Below are 27257 nucleotides of genomic sequence, written 5' to 3'. Positions count from 1 at the left end.
GATGTGTTTTAGTTAATAAAGGGTGTTAATACTGTACGTAAAGTGACTTTAATGATTTCTTTAGAACTTGTGATAAAATCAATATTACGTGGGTTGGAAGAGGTTGCACAGTTTAACAATCCAGTCAAATAATTTAATATGTAGGACTACAGTATTTTTTAATAGATACTTTACAGTACAGTATAGATACTTGGAGGCATAGACTTATGTTATGATATTCAGTAAGATGCTTTAGTACACAAATTTAAAGTTTTTATAATCAATAATGTATGTACTGTAATGTAAGAAAACCTTTAATAAATTAAATTTTGTTCTATTTAAAATGATATAAATTTTAATCTAAATGCTATTACTGATAAATGTCTGGTAGACTTAAATATGACAGGTATTATTAATACAATTTAAATTTAGTACAGTAATTTAATATTAAGAATGAATGACTTCCTCCTTGCTTTAGGACAGCTTCTAACCATGGATGTGTTGTAATCTAATACATACTGAATTCATTATTAAAAACATTATCTATTTCCTACATCATGTGTAAGTCCTAGTACCCATTTAGACTCCTAAGGAGATTCTAATGTCGTGCCAAAAGGTATATTTGGTAACCTACAGCAGATAAATTTATTCATCAATATTATAGAAAATACAATTAGGTATAAAAAAACAATAATTTTACGCTCTCTCTACACTATCAAACTTTATGCGACAACAAAATGTGATGTGCCCATATATTATGATAATGTCATATCACTACCATATTTGGGCATATCACTACCATATTTGGGCACATCAAACTAGTTTGATAGTGTAGACAGAGCTTAAGATATTTTTATTTCATTTTTAAATGTAATTTGTCTTTAAAAAAATTATTAAAAAAACATATCTACTGTAAAATTCAAAACAAAGTAATATTTCATGTGTGAACTTTCTGTGTAATATTTTGTGTCAGATCATCTAAAAATTCAATTTAAAGAGATTGATACATAATTGAATTCTCGCATTTAATCCTATTTTGAAAATTATGCTGGGGATACCCTGAGATTTAAATTGAAATTGTGTTAAATTTCATTATAAAATTAATAAGCATAAATCAGACAATGCCATTAATTCTCCTAGGTGAATGAACCATTAGCTGAAAATTGATCGAACAAAATGTACCTGTCGATAAACAATAGGTTGTTGTTGTCATTCAACTTGCTCATTTCCAGATTTTGAACAATACACAATTAAATAATGTATTGACTGTTGTTCAATTGTGAACAAAACCTTAACCGAACCAGACACCATTGGTTGGCTCACAAGTCCGGTTTTTTACTAAATCTTAATGAGTCAAAGGAAATTTTTTTTTAAACAATTTGGTTTTGAAAGAGTTTTTCTTATTTCATTAAAGTTGTGGAATACACTACATTTAGGTATTCAGCAAAATTGAAAAAGAAGAAATGAGTAAATATTATTTGTTTATTAAAGATATTTATTTTAGTTTATTCTCTCTTTTTTAAGGTGTTATTTCTTTTCTTTGAAAGGGGAAATATTATTAGGAAAAAGCTCTATGTGTAAGAAAGTTGCCCCTTTTCAATTTAAGGTACAGTATTTAATTGTCCAATGTTTGGAGCTAACCTTGATTAGTTTTTACTATTCTTTAGCCCTTCCCATGATTTGTACATGTTTCTTTAATGGTTTTAGAAGAGTTTAAGTTTTTCTAGGTGAGCCAGTTTTAGGACACTGTACAAATTTTATTTTGTAAATGCTGATGATTTCAAGTTTCATTAAACATGATCTGAGAACTCATGTTGTTAAGTATTGTAATACTCAACAGGATTTATTCCGTACACATGGTATGCATTATTGGTGATTTCCAATCCCATATATCTAGCCTCCATACGCACATGAAATAGCAAGGCAAATACCATAGTAATGATAGAGATATTGTAAACCATTTACTAATTGAATCAGCAAATACATTGAGTATGAATGGAGGCTTAACCAGCTTAGTGACAGTTCACATGGGACTAGCAAGTAGTGATTGAATTGATGCTGCATGCCCCTAATTACATCAGAGTTGAGATGTTATTGTTATTGTTACATATTACTAATTTTATCGCTTGGTGCTAAAATACCAATTTCAGGGTCCTAAATTAAAATCCTGTCCTGTCATATTTAATTCTCACTATTCTACTTTAGACTTTGTAGTCCTACAAAGGAAAAATTGTTGAGAGATAAAATAGCACAACTTTATAAAATATTTTTCTTTTCTTTATCCTTGTCCTTATTTTCTCTACCTTTCCCTGTTCTTTTATTAATCCTTTCTGCTCTTTAGTGAGACTAGTGTACATTATCCAGCTTTTTTATTTTATGAATTCCTTTTTATATAAATGTTTTTCTGTTGCCTATACTCATTTCTTTTACTTTCCCTCTATTTCGTTTTGATTTCCTGAATAACTACATAAATCAGATCGTGAAGTTAATGTTTTTAATTACCAAATTCATCTGCATCACCTCTGTATCCTCTCATAACCGCTTTTTTATCATGGTTGTATAATTAATAAAAATGAACAACAAATACTGCTAATATATTTTACACTTCACAATAATAATAATGTTCTTTCCATGTTTAATGTAAACAGTCTGAGCGAAACTAGATCAATGTTATGTTTCTAAAGGTGTTCATGCACAAAAGGTCTTAAAGTTGAGTTTTATCATCAAGCCCTTAATCAGCCATGTGTATCGATTCAGAGTGTTTCCGAATCTCGGGTTACTACGGCAATATAAAATCAATTAAAAACTCTGCATGCTATCTGAACAATACTTTAGGCTATGAACTTTAAACAACCTCTTTTTTCCCCAACAGTTAATCGAAAGAATCGCCTGAAAACTTGAAATGTCTTTATCTGGTACAATATAAGTGTTGTCAGATTGATCATTAAAACCGACTTTGAAAATATAAGTAGGAAATTTGAAAAACGTAAATATACCTGAAAGTTAATTGTCCTCATTCTGTAAAATCAAATCATCATATTATTTGAATGATTTATTTTGTCACTTCTCGACGACGACACAGTTTAGCATTATGTGAAATTTGGTATTTGGAAAATGAACGTAACACCACATATAATTGGATTGTATAAATGTTGTTGATCTAGAAATTTATTCCTCAGGGAGATATCCGTCTAAATTCTTTCAAATATTTTGCTACTTTACTTATAAAGTCCAATTTAATTAAATTGTTTTAAGTAAAATCATAAATGATTTTTTGAAGTCTTCATTAGAATCTTAAAATAGATGGTTTATAAATGTTGAAATTGTAATTTAATTTGATTCTTAAATAATTCATATCCATGGAATAGTTTTCAAAAATGTTGCATTAAAGATCGATTGAAATAGATGAAAAAAGTAACATGCTATTGAATCAATCTGTATCTCATTATCGAATCTTGGTTTGTCCTTTAGATCTTAAATGTATCAATAGCTGTGTACTGTAGTTTAATTTAATTCTATCATCATTTAAATTTGATATCACTTAAAAAATAATTTTATAATTTTCATAATCAAAAGAATTACAACATAAATCTTGTTTTAAATAGGAAAAAAAATGATATTATAATTTACTAACAAGAAAATCTCTAATTAATGAATTGGTACAGTAATATCAAAATACTGTAACAATAGTATAGCAAAGATAATGGGTCCGCCCTAACTTTTAATACGTACAGTAGCATCTTTAAATGCAAACTTTACAGTAATATTCGGACTGCTTCAATATGACTACTTACAGTATCTTAAAATTGGTGAGTTGTCGAAGGTATCATAACACAACTTTGGTAAGATTGTTACAGAAGTTCTGGTGCTAACTGAATATCTGAGATCTACTATACTCCTCTTGCATCCTATGTACACCAATGAATTCATTTATGGTTATTGCAATTTCAAGTTATTTTAAAAAGATAATGAATAGAAATGTTTAAAAGTTTAACAGATTTATATTTAACGGTTGTCCAATTTGTTTCTGTCTCTTTGTCAGGTTTGGAAGATTGATTCTAGACTATAAAAACCAAAATCCAAAGTAAGCTTTTGCAGAATTATGTAATTGTAAACTTATGCGATCTTTATACTTTTTCATTTTTATAAGCATCTTTTGACAATGGTTGATTTATTATGTCAATTTACCAGGATCTGTGATTCTTCATTTGTTTTGCGCATCTTCTATACCCCAAGTGTATTGTAAGAAGCCGATGTTTCTGTACAAGATTTACACATCTAATTTGTACCTGATTATCTGGCAGTTTGCGCGTTGTATTGAATTTCTAAATGAATTCTAAAAGATCCATATAAGCCAGCTGGCAGTTCGAACAACTCATTTAATCAGTTGTTCTCCAGTTATGAGTGTTTTTAGCGCGATTTTTATCATCTCTTTTACTTTTGTAGGTTAATATCTGTTCAATTAAGTTTTAAATTACCATCTTACTGCAAATATTGCATTACCAAGTTTTAACATACTGCAGTCTCAGTCTATATCACATTTTATTGTTTAAAACAAACTATTCAGAGAAGATTGCTTATGAGTATCTCTTCAGAGGTATGAGAATTTAAATTTGAAGTCTAAAAATAGTCAATACTAAAACAATGCATCAATGTGTTTATAGTTTTTTGGTTTCATGTTAATTTAATGTTAAAAATATTGTCAAAATTGTATATTTTTTTTCCAACGAACTGGCAAGCCTACAAAATTGTTAAACAGCCTCAGAATTAGTAAATTATAATAAATTAAGGACTTCAATAATAAAACTTTCATACTGTAGCAGATACAGTACATTAACTTTCAAAGTGTGAGTTAAAACTTTTAAAAGTTTTAATAAATTCAATCTAATATTCATAAAAGAGTATAAATAGTATATTTTAATGTCAGCGTGATCAGGTTTCTAGATAGTAGTTTGCATTACACCCCAATGGACATCTCTGTTTTACAGTGTTTGTGTAACTATCTATCCCCCAGTGGAAATTCTACACAATTGGAAAAGCTATAGGAGAATATCATTAGTAGCATTTCCATTTAAATATCCAGAATTTATACAGTAAGGTTAAAGAAACCCATTTTTGGGCTAACGATTTTCATTAAAAATTATATTGATCGAATCCTACTTTTACGAAATGCGCATCGATAATAAATGAACGTACTTTTTTTGAATATTACCATAATCTGTAAGTAGTTCATCTAAATATCCATTATATTGTAGGCTAATGTTGGTTAAACAACAAAGTTAACATCATTAAGGTTTAATTCTGCAGTATAACATCTCTTTAGTTGTTTTTTTTATAAATTCATCTTGTCACTCAATATTTCACAACTATATTGTATAGCTTTCATCAAATATTCATTATAATATTCCTTACAATTGTGTATCAACTATATAGTACTACTGTAAATGTTATAGTGCAATTTGTGAATTCCTATTTGTGAAAAAGTGAATTTCTTTTTCTGTATGCCATCGTAATCAAGTTTATTCCCTGCTCCTCTGGGATCTTTCCCGCTGTTCCTCTTGGATCTTCTGCTCCATTTTTTATATATTTAATCTTATCTACTTGTCTTGGTATTAAGGTTTTTCAAGTCTTAATGACAGCATAAAAAAGTCAGGTGCACAACTAAACATAAAGTTTTATATGTCGAACAAAACAGAAAACAAAAATGGCGGAAAGAAACAAGAATACAGTAACTTTGGTTGTATAGGAAAATGATCCTTGACAATCATAAGGGTTTATCCACCAACACTGGGCTGTGTCTGACCACTGGATATCTGATTCTACAGTCTACATGAACTAGGGCAGTTTATTGGCAATAGATGCAAACCACATATTAAACATCACCAGTTCACAGGACCTTTAGGTCTTTTCAGTCTAACTCTATCTTGTTAGGATTCTGTACAGTCAGTTCAAATACATTTTGTTTGACCATGTCTACAGTTTTGATTGAGTTAACTTATAGCTTCATTTTTGATTGATTATTTAATTTATATTTTGACTTTTATTTCTTTGTTTAATTTGCATACCTCTATTTATTCTGGTGTGTGTGTTTTTTTTTGTAAACTTAGCTAAAGTCAGCACAGATATGTTAAAGTTTTTTTCAAAAAGCTTATGTTAAATGTTTCTGTTGTTACTAGCCTCGTCGTATCGTTAGACAGACACTACCCTCAATAGTATCGTTAGACAGACACATAAAATAATTGAAACACGTAGGAATTTCATTCTTGATTTCAATAATGAATTTTATGTACACATTTTGAATACTTAAGTTTTAGTATCTGATAATCTAATTTGTACACATGGTAATGAATTATAAATTTTAAGCATACATTCATTTGTTATTCTGGTCTTCAAAATGACAATATTAAAATGTTCTAATAATAAACAATAATTTATAACAATCAAACAAATTAGATATATTAAATTATTATCACCACTATTTTCATCATTATTATTTTCAATTATGTAATTTATTAATACATTTTTATATACTTTTGTTTATTTATTTTTTTCAATTTTACAGTGAGTCATTGACACTGCTAATGTCTATATAATTTAAACTGATAGAAGGTAAAAACAAAATACATCAATTAAAATTTACAGTAACTAAAATTTGTTTTAATGATATACTAATACTACTGTATGTACAACAGTAGTTGCAATGATGAGTGTTTACAATACAATCTTTACTATATCTTCTCATCATTTCCGTACATTGCATCCTTCAGTGGGTTTGTACTTTTTAAAATCTGTGTTGATTAGTTTATACTATGAGAAGAGTTTTATCTAGAGGCAAGCGGTGATTTTAAAAGACAGCACTGTCCCTGCAATAACTGTTATTGAATATAATTTAAGCTACCACCATGCATTAATAATAATTCAGCCTCAAGTATTTTTAATTTCTCAATTCATACAGTATCAACATATTTCTGTTCGAAACTATTTGATAAATCTAGCAATTTAAAGCAGAGGAAAAATATGTATCGCGAACGTCAATTCGTAGTGGTCGTAAATTGAACTAGTCAATTCCCAAGAGTAATCTGTTTGTGACCGGCTTTATAACCCGTGATTCAGTTCTAACGATGTCCGTGTACAACGTGGCGGTTTGTTAAGTTTTAGAGACAGCAGCCATGAAATATTTATTGATGTTTGTACCTGAACAGCCATCGCTGTGTATGTATCAAGAAGCGACATGTTGTCTGCTTTAGTCTTTACAAAATCATCTTGTTAATTGTAAGGCAAAAATTGTGCTGGACATTTTTGTATAAATATTCTTTTACGACATAATATAGTATCGTTAATAATGATGCCTGTGTTCTTTTTTTCTTGAATTTTAAAATTACTTGTATTGTATGTTTATGTGTATTCTTTAATTTCCCTTGGTGATATCTGTTATGTATATTCTCAAAAATACTTAATTTGTTTGTACCACAAAGTATAAAACAAGGGAAAAGGGGAAGACAGTCAGTTCCATTAAATCATAGTCCTTTAAATCCATAATGCCCTTTAATGCTTTCTTGTGCATATTTATAAGAGATGTTATAAGGGGATTATAATTCATTGAATGTTTATATTTTTTTTAAATATAATTCATTACACCATATTAGGGTATGAAAGCCTTCACAGTGCCAATAATAAAGTAATCATGACGGATGAGACTATTATATTCCACGGCTACAAAAAAAAAACAAGGTTGACAAAGAAATAATAACTCAACTATAGCAAGAATACACTAACCCACCTGCACTATGGTACAGGTATATTCCTAGTTTTTACTAATATACTATCAAGGAGGTTATTGATCCATGTTAATTCTTAAATATCTCAAAGTTCTAGAATTGTGTGCGTAATATTCATACTCTACTGTACTTTTTCAAATTTTAATCCATGCCAAAATTTCGCCATAGCAGAGCTCCAATGCAAAGTTACAAATATTATCATTGCTATTAGAAATATATTATCACACACTATATATAATAATCTATGTAAAAACATTTTTGTTTTCAATTTACTGTAATCATGGTCTGTGTGTATGCATTGAATATAGTATGAGCATTTTACGGACTACTACAATTCTATGGCGCTGTCATAAAGTAATATATCATCTAAAATGTTTTCTTTCTCAACATTTATTTAACAATACCAACCTCCGATACCTCTAAATTGCTAATAATTTATCACCAAATCCCTAGAATAATTTATCATCATTATCTACATTTTCCGCTATCATTAATTTTATCATTTGTCATTTAATTTCCCTTTGCACGCTCACAGGATAATTGGGAATCATGAAAAAAATACAAATATAGTTCACAGTTGAAAGGTCGAGATGTATCGTGTATTTGTACATCATTTTCCCGATGACCACGATCAGTATTATTAGTAGAAAAATTCCGCTAGTCGACAAGTGTTGGATAAAAACTTTGGCCATTGTCGTTATGATAGCCAGAGGCGAAACAGACGCTCTGAACTCTCTTGACACCGACTTGAGTTTATCATTATACATTAATGGATAGCGCTACACTTTGATCGGCAAGATTAGTAGAGTACTTCTGTACGCCTGTTGTTTCTTAATATGTCATACATAGACAAAATAAATAATAGATTTTTTTCCTATTTTTTATTGGTGCTTTGCCGTATGCTTGCTTAGTTTGTTTTTGATAATTTTTTAATCTATTTAAAACCAGATTAACTATTAGCTTATTGTATTGTAGTATTTTGCAAAATGTATGTGCATGCATCAATTCACAATCCTGTAGTGCAATATTCCTTCAAGTTATAAATTAAATTAGCCTATGTTATATACACCCACACCCAATAAGTTTCAAGTTTTATAACTTTGACTATTTCTATTCTGCTCTACAGTACACCAACCACAAACTTACAACCTATTATAAAGTATTTACATATTGTTTACAAGACTTGTTGACACAATAAAATTAGCATACTTACCTTCCACTATCTCTAGCATTTAAAGGTAGAACTCATATTCATAACATTAAAACATACACATCAACATGAAACTATGCAAATGTGTTGACGCGAGAAAAACACTTAGTTAACGTTACGAGTTATAAGTTATCTTAGACGGCAATCACCATGGGGACTAAGACAGCGACAATACAAAATGATAGTTCAATTATTTTTATAAGCTTAGGTAGCGGCACAATCATTGTTGAAACTCACGCCGCTATTATTATGACATAACATTTTTATGTTTTCATATGATATTATGAGTAACTTCAACAAAAATAAGGCGGTACATGTTTAGCACAGAGATTCTATTCTCGGTGTCAGTTTGAATTTTTTATGTTTTAGTTGAGAAGAACGTTCATTATTAATACTGTAGAAAAAAGTGTTTGCTATCAAGTTTTGTATTGTATAAAGGCAAGTAAAGAGTCTAGATAATTTTAATAATCAACAAAAACTCAAAGTGCTCTGATCTTTACGAATTTAGTGCTATATAAATGTCTTTACATTATCTTACATACATTTATATGTCTTTGCATTATTATTATGAAAACAGAATTGGAAGAAACTCCTGTAATAATTATTATTCCCCATACTGTATTGCAATGCATTGAAGATATATATTTTTTATTATTATGGAAATAGTTTTAGCAGTTTATTCAGAAACAAAATTGATTCAGCGGCACATTCGGTGGTGCATCCAAAATAGAATTAACAAAAATACAATACAATATATTATATACAATATTAGTATTAACTACTGTATTAGTTATAGTACTGTACATATTGGACATATAAACACACTTGAATTAGTTGGGAGAAATAAGTAGATAAAATATGGAATCTAGTTCTTTAGGCTTTATGATCAAATGATAAGGTAGATGACAAGATTTGCATCTAAAAGAATACATTATAATAATACAGTATTATTATTGTGATTTTGTATCCATTATTTTTGTAAGAATATTGTTACAAATTGGTTAAACTACAAAGAGTAACAATAGAATACCATTGATATTAAAATCCATTTTTTCAAGGTCTTATTTTTATCAATATATTATTCTTTTGTTATCTACCTGTTGCTGTTTAATAATTTTATCTTAAAAATGAAATGTTTGTTAACAATACAAGCTACTCCATGTACAGTAAAGCCAATTTACAGTTAGTTTTTTAATTTTAAACCAAACTATTTATTTTGTGTTTTTGTTTTCAGATAAGAAAAATATGCCTTACACTTTCAGATGAATAATTCTTAGATATTGATGAAATACTGTCACTTCTTATCTGTCAAACACTGCTCCATCAAATTTTATAAAAAGTTAAATTATTATAACATTGGATATGTAGACATGGCAATTTAAAAAATTTATTTATTAATATTTTTGGGGATTTCCACACAGACAGTGCACCTTTAAGAGCTGTAACTTTATTGAGTTTTCTCACCTGTAAAGGATGACTTAAAATCGTTATTCTATCAACATTGAAAAGAGCAAAAAGATAAAGACGCATTGATAGTGATTAAACTTGTCACATTTCTTCATTTTATCCTGAAAAGTACTCTACACGCAGGAAGTATTAAACCGCAATAGTGAATTCTTAAGAATACATTTTGGTCGCTGTCAAGTTTTGGATAAAAGTCTCATGAAATATTAACAAACATATCTTACCTATAATCTTATCTACAGCTGTGTGGTTTTTTTAAAATCTTTTTTAATTTTCTGAAAGGTGCTATACATGTACATGAGGAAGTATTAAATCATGGTAGTACAACTTCTTAAAAAAACTCTTTTGTTCCTGTCAAGTTTTGGATAAAAGTCTCATGAAATATTAGCAAACAAATCTTAACTTAATCTTGTCTGTGTGGTTAATTTATCCTCTTTCAATTTATAAATGTCAATGTAATATTAAATTTGTTTTTCACCAGGTCAGAAATTCATCATCAAAGTAGATAGATTTTTAACCTCGTCCTTTGGATGGGATTTTAAGTTTTTGTCCTCTTTTGCACAAAAGGACTTGAAGAAGATACCAAGTTTTGAATTAGTAATATTTTTATTACATAAGAACATTTGTTATGTTTGTGTTGTGCTACCTGCATGTTGTTTTTAAACCAAGACAATTTGCACGCTACATCAGCAAACAAAACACATTGTTATATTTTATGATTCAGAAGGGATCTAAATAAAAAAATAATAATGATAAATGTATGTTTAAAAGAAGGTTGTCTGCAACCAGTAGTACAGTTATCATGCGATTCTGAGCATTAGCTTTTTATAACACGCCTGAGTGTATCCTTGTCATCTGATTGGTTAATTTCATATTACGTTCCATTCCAGTATTTGTCCGAGTGCTCAGATGATATTTAATGGCTCTATTAAATGGTTCTATAGCACAACAATTTCAACTTTTGGTAAACATTTTGAGAATGTGTGTGAGTCTATAGTTAATATTGGGTGTCCAAAGACAAACCTTAGTATATATCGTCTATAATCTGTTCTTCCCCACGGCAAAAACTTGAGCACTGATTTTGTTGCCTCTCGCATACTGTAGCTTTCAACATTGATTCATGTTGAAAGCAACGGATTTAGAATATAGAAAGTTGTATAAACCAAATAATTATTTGTTTTTTTTTATATTTTTTTTTATTCGTTTTAAAATGGGAAGAATATTTGCATTGTATTCCTATGTTACAATAAAAAACCATTAAGTTAAAATAGATATTCTACTTCAGTTTACCTTCTCTCTCCTCTTGTTTACCATATTTTTTTATAGTCTACAACCTACAAAAACAACCTTTCAGGAGAAATGCGGACATAGTTGAAGTCAAACAATATGCCTTAATTATATAATCTTGACTGACTTCAAGATAATCACAAACACTGCATGCTAAATTATTAGAAAGCGACATGTTGGTGATCATAATAATAATTTACACAACTGTATCAGTACCATGAAGTAGTATAAGTTATTAAAGAAAGTGTTCTTTCTAGAAGAGACATCATTAAGACCGTCAGACAGATAACAATTAACTTTGGAAAAACATTCAGGCATGAACTAAAAAGTGTTCTCAATTCTTGGACAATTATTATGTACCTCATTCAGGAATCTATTTTAAATATCAATAAAGATCAATTTAAAATCTAGCAAGTAACTTTTTAGTGAATAGATTTAAACTTTGAAATATTCTTAATATGAAAATTTGTTCTACTTACATATATGTATTCTTGTATTTTATAAATGCAAATTTTCAGATAACATTGGCTATTTCATCATACTCTCTTCAACTTTAAAAGTGCACAATATGCAGAAATAGTTAACCCACGCTTGCTACTTGCTTTCCTAAAATTCCTTTTTAATGGCACATTTCTTACGTAGTCATCATGAATATTTTGAAAGTATGCTAAAGATTGAAATTTGTTTTTTAATTTGTTTATAATACCCTACATATTTTTATGAATAATTAATTTTTCATTCAAACTTAAATTAAATTTCAACTTTAATAATAACATTATAAAAGTAGGTCATATTGTATTACACTTGGATTTAATGGGAACACCACATGGGTATATTGTATATTCACATTTAATGTAAAGTAATGCAATATTGATATATTCATGATATTTAATGATAATAAAGCCCAGGGCATCAGTAATAATTATGTGCAAACAACACCTCTTTAGTATATCGATACATAGCTGTAAGATTCAATTAAGACTGAAAAAAGGGAATGCCCATTTTCATTTAATGCCTTCGAGTAGTAGGCTTCTCTCTGATTTCCTTTTTTTAACTACTTTGAAATTGTTTGACAAATTTCAATGTAGCAGTTATTGTTAAATGTAATGTAAGAGCTCTTGGTGTGATAATCTCTATTGCAGCTCAAACAAAGCTATACTGGGATTTGATGCAGGTGAACCTGATATTTAACAGCATGCCCCATAACTACTGGGGCATGCTGTTAAATATCAGGGGCTAGATTTGAACCAGAACGCCGAGGGTAACCCTTACTCATCACCTCACCTTAAATACTAACGATATGAATCAAGTATTTTGCGCAATGAAAAAAGGTGTACATTTAAAAATAATTAATTATTTACTGGATTTAGTCTGGAGACTTTTTGCATAACTTTTCAGTCAATAATAGTTACAGCTTACTGTACCTGTAAAATTATGCGCGATTGGTATACATTTAATTAAATTTGCATATTGTGTCTCCATGCCTGAATAAATTATAAACTTTGCTTACCATAAGTAATTTATATTTAATCAATTTAGATACAATTTTGCGAAAGACTACAACTTCAATTTGACTTTTAATAAATCAATTATCGATTACTTAACTGTATATCAATGTCGAAAAATGTTTGCAAGTTCAATAAAACCATGATATATTCAATTGGTGAATTTCACAAGGCTGTGTTCAGACACACAGCGTTTAACAGGAAGTTTAACGCAAGGTATTTGTTACTCTATGGTACTGTATATAAGTTCAGACCACCTTAACTTTCACAACCAATTTGTGTTCTATTTATACAAGATATTTTTTTGAATTCTTTTACATTTCTAAGCAGAATTGAAAGGTAACCGCCTTTTTAGCCTACTTTATAGTGGTTGTCTTAAATTTTACCAGCAATGTAAACAGAAGCCTAAATGCATCCATCAATTATTAAATGTCCTAATGAGTTCAATCTCCTTGAATAATGTACTGTAATCATTAGCGGCCTCAATGCGTACATGTGAATGAACAAAGCGTGAATGATTTAGTTCGGTGTTGTGGAGTTGGGTATTAAAAATAAGGTGTTACTTTATTTGATGCTGGATAGTGATGCGCTGTTTCTCTTGAGGTTTTAGGTTTTGATGTATGATAAAACCTGTTATTTATTATTTAAAATGTACTGAACAGTTAAACGAGCCAAAGCAATTTGTACTTGCCCTTTCGGTCACTTCTCATACATTTATTATAAACTAGATTAGAAAAATTTTAAAAGAATGTTAATGTTTTGATATCATTTTGCTCCCTCCATTCAAAGCCTGTTTACTTGAAACCACGGAAGATTGAAACTATTGTAATTTCACTCTTCCGTGCTTAAATGGAAAATAATGAATCGGAGTACGAATAGTTCGACAAAAGCAAGTCAATGGATAGCGAAACATGATGATTTATCAAGAGTTTCAACAGTTTAGCCTAGGCCTTATACGAAAATGATGGCCTCCCCATGTAATTTCCAATGGTAATCACTTAACAAATAGCTACTGTACTGTACATATGTAGTGTATAACTATGTTTATTCATGGTCCAGAAATGGTTTCTAATTAGAATCATTTAAAACATAGCTCATATACAGTATATATTGTATAATTATATTTATTCAGGGTACAAAAATTAGATTTAGATACAATTTTGCAAAAATGATTTCTAATTAGAGAGTTGTTTGTATTATACTTTATTTTGAAAAATTTATTTCAATTTCAACACATTGAATCAATTTTAAATGTTTTTTCCTCCTCAACAAAATTTCTGACCATCATAATGGGAAAACATTAAAAAACTGGGATATATTCCATGTATTCATCTTAAGCATACATTTCAATAGGATTCCATAACAGGCTTTCTAAGGATTGAAAGAGCTTGACATTCATTCTTGAAAGATATTACTTCAATTTACCTTTGAATAAACGATGCTTAAATTTCAGCGGTTAAATTTCAAATATATATCTACGTTTTTTAACATTAATCATGAGCTTGAATTATTGATGGTTAACCCATTTAGGTACGTGTAACCCGTTTGATAGTTGTTCAATATTTTTTATAGGTTTCGACGTTTACAGCGATAAAGATTTTTGCACTTAACGTGAGGTTTCTCTTGAGGAATTCCATTTCCAATTGCATTGTTTCATTTGCCATGATACATTTTGAAGTTTTATCGTTAGCTTGTTGTTGCAAAAGACTTGTGTACAATATACAGAGAATGTAATTGGTTATGGCTAACATTAGCATGCAAACAACATATCATGAAAAATGAAAAGCAGTAAAATGATATTGTGTGTTTTATTGTTGAAGATGTGACATATATCTGAAGCTTCGGAAATTCATAAAATAATTGATATTTACCATAACAGATTAGTAATTTTTTTTTTAGTTAATCACAATTGATAAAATAATAATAAAATAATTGCTTGCTAAAATATATAATATGTGAATACTATTTTCTTGGGAATTATGAATAATAATCTTATTATTTTTGAATTTTAATTTTTTACAGTTGAATTTTCTGAATTACATCTGCTGACTTCTGCTGACTTCTGCAACCTGAATGTGCGCCCTGTTTTATTAGAGGTGAGTAAGTAGTACTCGGCTCAACGAAAAATAATATTTATATATATTATATTCACCAATATACCATAGAATTTCATAGGCACTGATTAGATGAGGCTTCTTTCTACTCCCTTTTTCCAAATAATGTATAGACTCAGTTGAATTGCGATTGAGAACAACTCCTAACCACCAATCAATACACCCCTGAATCTGGTATAAAAGGTATCTACTGATTTTGATATTTTGTTTTATTTTTGTTTTATCTGGGAACTCAAATCAAAATTACTCAAAAACCTTTGATTTTCATTTGCGTAACAAGCTGAGTTGGCGTGTTCCTTTACATATCAGGGGTCATAATGCAATAACAGCACAATCTGTACAATATACGGTGTGTTTATTACATAGAAAAGGCTGGTTAAATAATTAATTATAAACAGCTTATAAAGAGTATACTTTTTACATGACCTCTAATACACAACTCTTTCAAGTTTGTGTTTCAACTTCTCATCATATTATCATTACTAGTACTACAGGTTCTGTAGTTGAGCATGGCTCTTAAATTGTAGTAAAGATTCTCAGCGAAATTTGACTTTATCTCCAGCATATTTCATTTTACCCTAAAGAGTATTGCAGTGCTATTTTAACAAGCATTACTATTGAACTGTGGAAGACTTGGCTCGTAAATTCGTTATTTTAACAAGAATCTTTGCTCGTAATCACTGTATTTGCATTGAAATTCTATCTTCCTAATATCTCTCTGGACTTTGTATTAGATTATAAAAGGCAAGCCTGAAGCAGTTTTTTCTTTGTCCGATCACAAAATGTGATACCAGAGGACTAAATCTCAAATCAACCTCATTTTGGATTGTAATTCAATCTCTTACACTTTAAACATTGGCCTGTAGTATCATATGTAATTTATATGCAAAATTCAGAATGTGTTTATTTGATAAATAATTGTTGTATTTGACAAAATGATTTATTCATTTAATTACATTATTAGCATTCTAAAATGAATGTTAACAACGAATGTTTGGAAAAAAGCATTCAAGAACTTATTGAATTTTTGTCACTTTAATTTGAACTCTTTGTTGCTGGTTACAAAATATTTTTCCATTAAAAGTTTTTTATGTATATTTGTTTGTATCATACAATGTCATAATATCGATTTCTCATCATGTGGCAAGCATGTGCACATGTTTTCGGATTAAAATATTTGAAATTTGGAGGTTTTATGATTTGACCAATGTAAAACATATGTTTTGAATAGTTTTTCTTTTGGCATATGTATAGTACTGTAGTGTGGAAAACTTGTTTAGGTTGTCAATGTCAATTAGTAATTCTATTAAAATTCAGTTTTGTAGTCAACAACATCCCTGCCCCTTTGACTCACTCACTCACGCATAATTCCCAAATATGGATGTTTAATTATATCTTGTATGGTATTCTTTGACTTTTTAATAACTCTTCTATTATTTACTTGAAGAAGAGACGTATGTGTTATTAAAACAAACAAAAATATTGCTTGAAATTGGAGATTACTATGGTGTAACCAAGTTACGAGATCCAAAACAATAACCAAGTGTTGTATCGTGAACATTCTTATATGAGCGTGTCATATGCAGGTGTTAAGACAGTAGCGATTAAATGACAAATGACTATATTGAGTGTTCTGCTGAAGGGATGAAGATGAAAGCTAATAATTAAATTACACCTCTTGAATCGCCAAAAGGTGTGTACGGTCTTAACATTTGGAATTTTCTATGGCATTTTTTATTATCAAAGAATTTTTGTCATTTTCTTTTATATTGAAAGTGATTTCAATATCTTCAATATATTGTATTCTTAACTAGCAATAATAATATTTCTAAAAATTGATTCTTATAATAATAGAAAAGAACAACTTTTTTCTAGTGCAATTTTAAATAGTTTTGTTAAGATATTCGTGTATTTGGTTGTTTTATAATTCTAGTTTGAGGTCAGTGTGCTTACCTACCATTTCCAAGGTCCACGGTTCAAATCCTATTTGATTGAATTTACTATTGGTAAACATTAGGCCTAAAGAGAAAGGATCATCATCATTCACATCATAATTTTTATCACCACGTATCTTCCATCTTCTTATCATAATTTTGTATTTTCCCATTAATCATTACCTATTAGAAAAACATGTTTATATTGTTTCGTTTGAAAAGATTTACTTATTTTGAAATTGAACGTTACACTTTTTATCATCCATTACCTTGCTTTTAATACTTATCTTTTAAGTCAGGCTCATAACTATGCAAATACCAACTTCTTATTTTTCTATACGGTTCTATGCAACTATTGGGTATTTTCACCCACTTTTGTGACATTTTCAGTTTTATTATTTCATGAATCATTCTATTATTGGTCCATCAACCTCTAATAAACTATTACAAAATACCGTTATTCTCCTCGATACAGACATTAATGTAAAGTTATGGCCATATCGGCTTTAGAAATCTTTATAACTGCTTTGGTGTGGATTTAGCTATTGCCTTTAAGCAAGACCTTTTAATACGCTTTCTTGATTAAGATTGGCTTAAGTTCACATTTAATGGAGATATTGAAAACACAAATATTTCCTGTGAAATGGTAAAATACAAAAACTAAATTAGTTCAAATGTATATTCATTTTCATAGTGTTTTTATCTAGTTTTTATGAATTCAATAAAAAAAAATAATGATTTATACAGTAGTTTTGTTGATTGTAATTCTACTATAGAAATATATAATATACTAACTAGAATATAATCGTTGTTTTAATTATGTTGATATTAATTTTCTGCCTTGTTTAGTTGAAAAACAAACAATAGGACAATTTAAGTTGGACTGGTCTGATTTAAAAATCTTAAAGATGTATTGTCCCCCTGAAAACATTTTTTTTTAATTTTTGTTGTTGAATATGCCGTTTTAATGTCATAAATAGTTATCCACTATGAACAAAAATTGAATCGAGAAAAAAAATGTATTTACCTGAAAAAAACTATAATTTAAAGCAAAAAATAGTCACATTGGCTGCCAGCAAGTTGATTTTGACCATTTATTTTGTTACTTTATATTAGAAAACATTATTTTTTTTTAATTTTTTTTTTATAAACGGAAGGGATAAACTACAAAATAACCTATTCAAAGTCTGATTTAATTAATCTTCATTTTTCATGTTTTTGGGGGACAATACATCTTTAAGGGGAAGGGAAATTCTGTCTGTACTCTTACTTTCTTGCCAGTCTCGACGCTAAAAGAATTCCAAGCTATGAAAAGCAAAACACTTGTTAAACCTATACTATATTGACTTAAGATTAAATAGTATTTTTTCTACTTTTTATTAAGAAAAGCAAAATTTCCTAAGGGAATATTTATCCATTACGATAATGATTTTCTGTGAGTCATTGTAGGGTATGTAACGTAATGTATTCTCTATGGTCAAACAAATGACCATTAATAATGGTCAGTTTGAATAGATGTCCTGATTGAAATGTGAATGTCCAATTGCCTGTTCAAATACAGATTATCTTAATGTTCTTTAATCAATAGAAGAGTTTTATATCCATGTTGGTGAGAAAAAGACGTTTAGTATGTCCATAATCATTAGTTTTGTGAGTTAGCAGTTCAAAATGCATCCTCATTTCCAGCATTGTCGTGCGTTTCCATTTAAGTGTCTAATAAAACAAAGACAATGTAGACATTTTCCATTTAAGTGTTAGAAATGATTTTAAAAACAAATTGGATTTCGTAATATGACATGTATTTCATAATTTTCATATCAAATCAAAATACTTGTAGAAGTTGCCAAATGTCTTGGCAGTAAGTCTTTGTACTGACTGTCAGTGACATCTATAAGCATCCTACCACCTTTTCTTAATAGACCTTTCTGCAACCAGTTCAATCAAGCAAGACGTTTTATTTTTTAAGAAGTCATTCATTCTGTCCACCTGATTAAAAGGCAACCTGATCTTCATAGCATTTTACTTTTTGAATTAACTTTTATGGAGCATGGTTATTCATTTATTAAGAAGCTAATTTTATGTGGGTTTAATTTCTTGCAATGCCATTGTTTCTTTTCAATCTAATATTTTTTCAACATCCATAATACTAAGTAATACTGATCTTGTGTTAGTCTGAACACATTTTGTACCTGCAAGGGATCAGGTAGATTTCGTTGATGTAAATTCTAAGAATGGTTTACATTTAATTTAGCATCGTAAAGTATTCTTATTCATTTTCATTGTTTTCTACATAGTGCTTCTGAATACAAATTAAAAATCTTTTGTTTAAACTAAATATATTTCTGCTTTAATAGTTTTCATTAGTATTTTCTTATCATTCCCTCAATAATACAAGCATGCCAGTTCAAATTTATCTCAATAGAAATTACACTACAAAATATCTGATTTATGCATACTAAATGCTCATGATGCGATAAAGTGTTTGTTTCCAAGCATGATTTCTAGAATAACCAAAGGGAAGAGACGTATATAAGTAGAACAGCATAAATTCCCTATTTACACTGTAATTCCAGACAAATAAGAATCAAGTCAGAGTTAGAAGGGCTTATTAGTTACAGATAATTATACATTTAAGTGTGAAATAACAGTAATTCATAGGAGGGGTAGCAATATCTCCTGACTTTTAATACACCATTTCAATATATGATATATACACTTTCCTTAAAATATATTTATTTTCTAATAGACAATATCTAGTTTGCATTAACAGTAATAGTCTAATATACCTTTCAAATGGGCTACTGTAACTACACATTTCTTCATGCCCAATGAGACATTGGTTGGTTGCTCTACTCTGACTAAATAATTATAATCATTTGATACCTTATAAAATGCACCAATTCTGACTCCTTAGGCTTTTTGCGAAGTGTATTGCAAATCTAGTGCAACCAACCAAAAACCTTGCGCAGTAGTACCCTGCACGATCTAGGGGTGTATTTATTAAAATTGTAGATTTCAGTTTCAGATTAAATAAAAAAAGATACTATCAATAACATTATTATGGATATACCTGTCAAGAGATGGTATATAAAGTCACTCCCAAATTAAATTTTTGTACAAATAAATGTGATCACTCCATCAATAAAATTATTGATACACCTGCCAAGAGATGGTACATTATAAGGTCACTCCCAAATTGAATTTCTACGAGAATAAATGTGATCACTCATAATAAATATTGATTACTGTAAAACTTAATACAATGTATTACTTTTAAAATGCATTGTTATGTTTGAAATTACTTAAAAAATGATGATGCCTCAGGTATATAATCCTATGTAAACCTTACAAAAAATGTACTTTTTTTTAAATAACAAAGTGATCTAGTCTTTAAAAACAATTTAAATTTGTTTTAATTTATATTCCGATACACATACCGGCACTGCCCCTGGCATGATTTAACAATAATACCCTTTTCATCAACCTATCAGATTAAATGAAAAAGACATTGAAAGTTAATATAAAACTATTAGTTAATCCATCTCTCGTTTGTGATGATAATAAACTTTGTAATGTGTTGAAATCAGATTAAAAGATTTTGTATGTATCAAGAAGTTGTTTTTGTTTCGAAAGAGAATAATATTGAATTTGCAAAATCAATTGATATACCCTGAAAATATCTAATATTATATCATTACTATTATGATAATAATTATGTTTTCTGTTCATGCATTTTAAAATCTTCTAAAAATTGGGGTAAACCATATTCTGGTGATCCACAAAACAAAATTGTAGTATGATTTTGAAAAATCTAATTATTACATTATGTTAATTTCTAACATAGATGGTAATAATTTATTTTATGTACCAAACTTTGGTATTTTGTATTTAGTATGTATGACATGATAGACAAGCTTTGATAGTCAAGGAATTATTTTATTATTAATATTCATAACTTTTTCACTGATTGACAGTAATAGTATATTGCATTTTATTGCCATTTGGTAATAATTGATATTTATTGATATTACATATAGAATATCCTTGAAGGGACATTTCAATCAATATTATTTAATGATAAAAATACATATTAACAACTTCATTTCCCTGTTTGTATGATTTATGTGCTATTAAAAAGCAATTTCCATCATAAACGTTGACATTTTCCATCGCCAAGTTTCGAAAGGTAAGAGCATAATATTTGCATGTATTTGCATATATCCAAGCCCAACATAGAACTGCAAATTTCCAATTTCACAATATGTGGTATCAAAAGATATAAAGATATTCCATAAAGATCTGTCTACACTATCAAACTTCATGTGACAAAAAAATGTTATGTGCCCATATATAAAAATGATGATGTCATATCACTACCATATTTGGGCATATTACTACCATATTTGGGCACATCACACTTTTGTTTGATATTGTATACAGAGCTTTAGAGACGTAACACCCATGTCTACAAACTACTAAATTGTTAACATATAGTTGGCTATCTGCGACTCACAAAATTTGGCGTAGTCTTACTACAAGACTATTTGACATTTCACTCAATATGTGACAACTTTCGTACAAATTTGTCTCCACGATCGTAGATCTAATTACCATACATTCTTGAAGGAATCGTATACCGTATATATCATCAGAAAACATTTATTATTTTCAGACTTGAAGTTGAAAAAAAATGTCAAAATATCAAATTTCAACTTGATGATATTTCTGTTTTTTTTTTCTTTTTAACAAGTATGATTACAATTAAATTTAACTTAGTGGAAACGAGAAAGAAAGACGGTTGATTTCGGAAGCACATAGCGAGAAGTAACAATACTGACTATCACAATTAAAGCGCTAGACAGATATCTTTGACATTCTGCGACCTGAGTGTGTGGCATGTCAAAAGACCGCATGTTTATAGCCGCTTTTAAAAAATTAGTTGAAAAACTTTAATAATTAGTATTCATTATTTAAGAAGACTAAAAAGGGTTCAGCACATAAAAAATCTGTAATCATAATTTGATTTGAAACATTCTTATTCCTTAATATTTGGTTTTATACAGTAAACTGTTATGATTTGCAAATTCAATTCAGAACAAAATATCCAATCTACAACAAATAGTAATAACAATTTCCGTTGACCTTTCAGGTTACTAAACATATTACGATACTATATGCATTTAAGAACTATCTGTGCGTAGAAGAAGTAAACACAATTTGCTGACTAATTAAAGATAATTCCATTGTGGCCGCTTAATAGGTGCGATTCTCTTGAATGTCTCATGCATATTTTAATTTTTATGTATTTATAATAATAATTTACTGTTAATTTGCTATAACTGCCATGAAATGCTAATAAATCATGAAACTCATTAAAATAGTCATATAGTAAATGCCATCGTCTTTGCTCAATGGATATGCATAGGCCTACCCTGCCCCAATTTTGCACTATTTTTCTTCTTTTTTCTGATACTTCTTTATATGGTGAAATGCACTGTAACTTACTGATAATTGTTTGCAATTCAACTTTTGAAAGAAGACATATAGAATGGAAACTTGTATGATATAAATTCAAATGAATGTCAAATCAGTAGTCCAACATTGTTATACTCTTCTCTCCTTCCTCTTCTCGTTCTTTTCTCCTTCCTCTTCTCGTTCTTTTCTCCTTCCTCTTCTCGTTCTTTTCTCCTTCCTCTTCTCATTCTTTTCTCCTTCCTCCTCTCATTCTTTTCTCCTTCCTCTTCTCGTTCTTTTCTCCTTCCTTCTTTCATTCTTTTCTCATTTCTCCTCTTATTCTCCTTATTCTTGTTCATCCTTTCCTCTTCTTTATACAATCATTCTTCTTCCTTCTCTCAATTATTATTTTCTTCTTGCTTTCCTCATTCATTTATTCTCTTGTCTTCCCTTCCATTTTGAATATAAACAACATCTACATATCTATCTTGTAACATCATAATTTTAACTACAGTAACTACTTCTCAGAATATATTATTCCCTTGTTTTACAGGAACATATTGCAAATATAAATATTTTATATTTGTACTTTGATTTGATTTATGTTATACTGTAAAACATTTCACATTTGGTTGCTGCATTCTGATCTACCACATTTTATATCTTTTTTGCATACTATATCAAATTCTTCTTCAATACATACTTTTTACTCAAATATTTTTCTCAATTTTCAGGTAGTCAAAGGTGAATTGAATTTGTGATTATTTTTATTATGAACCGTGTTGAGTTTAGATGCCTGAAGATATAGTTCAGAGAAGTGTTCCATGTTAAGTGTGTCCGTTATTCATAATCTGCTAGTCACGAGAGAAAGACCGTCATATAAACATTCTAACCTACCTTGTATATTGTTTGGTGGGTGCATGACATGAGTGGTATCTACATTTACGCTTAACGCAGACAAGACATAAACAAAGAATGAAGAGACTTATGTTTCTGCTGTTTGTAATTTTCTGCAAATGCTGCAACAACGCACAAGCTCAGGGATATGTTTGGAAAACCGGTAAGTTTCATTACAAACTACTGATTATCCAATTTGTTTCTACTTATAACATCATTATCAACTTTTTTTGAATACCTGCTAGATAAAAAGCTTTAACCTTGCAATTACCGAAAAAATAATGAAACTTATTAGAAAGCTTTTGAGAAAACTAGACTATTTTTGATGAGAATTACACACAAATTATGAAATTTCATCCAAATTGTATACAATTTAGAATTTAGTCATAATGTTCAATTTGTGCTATTTTGCGGAATATTGTCTTTATATGTGTAGCCTCTAAGGTGTTTCTCAACAATTTTAATTAAATACAGATTTTTTTAGTTAACGGATAAAAGATCAACAAATATTAAATAAATTTACAATAATACTATAATTATAATTTTATCTTCATACAGTAATTAATAACCAACTTGTCTCCACTTCCCACAGAAAAAGTTATTTGTGGATTTACATGGTAGCACATATGAAATTTCTTTTCACAACGTACCATAGTTCTCCAAACAATGCATAACCATGTTTTAACTCAATGTCATATTTTTGTCAAACAAATTCAATTTACAAATCCCTTGCCAACTTTGTTCAGTTTTCAAGTGCTTTTGAAAGTCTCTAAAGTATAAGCAGAGAAGAAGATTAGGCCAAATATATCCAACCCAGCAATAATAATATATTATGCTTTGCAACAAATTTGATTTTAGACCATAAATTAAAAAAGAGTAACAGATTTAAACATACAGTACACATATGCTAAAATCTAATGTGGAAAAAATGTGAACAGATTTCTGCCATTAGGAATGTTTTACTTTTCGTTTTTACGAGCAGCCAAGGAGATACTTAAAGTACTACCATCACCTGTGCACATATAATTTCAAGATGTTTAACATGGCTCTCCTTAGTTTAGTCATAATGGATTACATCACGTCAAGAAAGGAAGAACGAGTATAAAAAAAATCTCATTCGTCCTTTAAATCATTCAGTGATAAGAACTGTATTACACATTCTCCCATCAGTCATCAATGTTTCATTCATATATTTGTACACGTGTGTATGTCATGCTCGTGTGCGCGTGTAAAACATTTGAAGCTTTATGTCAGTTTCATCAAGAACATTTGTATTTATTACTGTTATTCGGAAAATTTGAGGACAGAAATTGAATACCGATCTAAAATAGAAATAATAATTTAGAATCAGCATTTTACAAAACTATAATTTTTCTCATTAATGTTTCATTGAATAGTAATCATATTTCTTGAAAAATAATACAAAGTAAATTCATAAAAATAATTGATTAATATTGTATCATCAAGGTCTTCAAAGGCTCTGAAACCATGTCATAGATTGAAATGACACTTTAAAGGGTACAGATACATACCCACCATTTAATAACTTTCATAAAGTTCCTTCCTGTGCTTTTTAACTAAAATATAATAATTTGGATTGAAAAAGTCTATTATATTTCCACAAATAGAATGTTACCAATGCTTAGTTGATCATAAATAGATACATTTCTAATACAGTGGAACCCTTTTTAAGGTGACACCTTCAGGAACTAACAAAGTGTCTCCATAAGAGATGTTTCCTCTAAATATGGGTTGGTCTTGAGTTGTTCCTCATTCATTTCCTAAGATTCCTGTGCATAAAAGTTGGCTATTGTTAAAATAATCTCTCATTCCTTTCTCGGAAAAGTTCCCCCTTGATAGAGGTGTCCATGTATATAAATTTAAAAATGAATAATTAAATTAGAATTAATATTTATAGTGATATATTTCAGTACATTTAATTTAATATCTTGGAATCATTACAGTATGTATTGGATGTGATCTGCTTTCTCATGTTTTGATGGATGATTTAGAAATCTGTTAAATTAAACGTAAAGGTTTATCTACACTTAATCTTTGTCATTACCTTTGTAGCTGACGTTCAGCTCTAAAAATCACTGTTAGGTCTTAATATTATTTGAAATGTGAAACTACTACACTGTCCCTCTAATAAAAAAATTAGTTAAAGTAATTTCATTATTGTATGAAGTAATGAAACATAATCTGTGTGGATATAGAACGACCAATTACATTTTTAGCATAAATTCACCCTCCTTTGCTTGAACTAATATTGACCCAATTTTGTGTCCAATGGGCTAATATAGTCATTATCTAATATATTATTATTTGCAATTATCAAACCTATTAGAGGTATAACATACTTGTAAAACTAATAAACATTTATCACACACTACATTACAAGATAGGCTTCACTAGTTGAAATATGGTACATAATTAATGTGCACTTAAAAACCATGAAATTAAAATTTATTTATTAGAAAAAGTTAAGCGTATAAGTAAGTAGTTGAAAAAAAAAGAGATTATGATTTCTTTTAAATAAATTAGATAATTCCTGATATTAACTTTCTGACTTTTTGATCATAGATTGCGAGTATAATTTAAAATGGTTTTCAATAATCGACAATATCCAGTTAGCCATTAAAACTAGATTGAAGTTCATAAAGTAATTCATAATTTCATGATAATTTAACAGTTTAATGGTAACCAAGCCAAATGCTATGGCTCCTGAAGATTACATTATTTTGCTCTACATTTGACTTTCTTATTTTTTTTCAATTTTAAAATGAGAATTAATAACTTAGCAAGAAACGTTGTTGATATTAGCTAAAGCAAGTCTATAATCACCTAGCCAATAAGCCATGGCACCTGTAGGAAGGAATTTTTTATTTAATGATGATTCTTTCCTAAATCATTTTTTGTTTGTTTTTGAAGTTAATTTTTTTTCCAATTTATGAACATGTTTTAAGAGGTTATGGAATGAACGTAGAAACAGAAGTGACTCAACTGCGGCTAAAAGCCGAAAGGTTGAAGAAAATGACATACTTCTAGTATTTACTACACTTCTTTAAAGATTGACCAAAGAAACTAAATTGTAGTATTAGTTGATTATGTGGACTAGACTAAATAAAATAAAACAAACTAACGTTTAAATTTTACAAAGATATTGCAACCATTTCTAGATTGCTATTATTTTTATAGTTTTTTATAACCATAGAAAGTACCTATTTCTCAAGTTTGATTTGATTAAAGTTTTCTATGAATTAAAGAGAACTAGACCATAGAAATTAAGAATAGATAGTTTGTGATGGGAGGAGCGAACCCAGAAGTCTTTTAAATGAATATGAGATTTTCAAAATAGATACATAATCCATACAGTAAATATATAAAGCTACTTTTAGATGACACAGGTGTTTGAAAAATTATTTTTCTAAACACAAAAGTATATTGATTTAGCCGGTGCCTTGATTGATGAAATCTTTATTGCTAGAAGCAACTTTGACAGGTTTTCTATCTCTAAACAACAGTAAATTCCTCTTCATCATTCAAGTCAATTAGGAGATATTTTTACCAAGCAGCTTTGATTGATTTATTATTATTTTGTAAAGTCTTTTTTTTTCTGTTATCCTAACTATGCA

General features: G+C 29.0%; 1 protein-coding gene across 4 annotated transcripts in view; it reads left to right on the top strand.

Annotated features, from left to right (window-relative positions):
* The window catches only part of LOC144840023 (thrombospondin type-1 domain-containing protein 7A-like), a 49993-nt gene that overhangs the window by 2874 nt on the left and 19862 nt on the right, over positions 1–27257 (top strand). Inside the window, exons 3-5 of one of the 4 annotated variants that reach the window (XM_078695657.1) lie at positions 15246–15319; positions 22421–22468; positions 23460–23785. In XM_078695657.1, the coding sequence (XP_078551783.1) occupies positions 23701–23785 (85 nt within the window). In that variant the 5' untranslated portion in view covers positions 15246–15319; positions 22421–22468; positions 23460–23700. Of the gene's footprint in view, positions 1–15245; positions 15320–22420; positions 22469–23411; positions 23786–27257 lie in introns of those variants that run through there. The other 3 variants (XM_078695648.1, XM_078695664.1, XM_078695672.1) reach the window with 3 other exon arrangements.

The sequence above is a fragment of the Antedon bifida genome, chromosome 1 (genome assembly GCF_963402885.1).
Source record: "Antedon bifida chromosome 1, ecAntBifi1.1, whole genome shotgun sequence".
Lineage (NCBI taxonomy): Eukaryota > Metazoa > Echinodermata > Crinoidea > Comatulida > Antedonidae > Antedon > Antedon bifida.
Note: the sequence above shows the minus strand (reverse complement) of the source record. Positions and strands in the feature narration are given on the sequence as shown.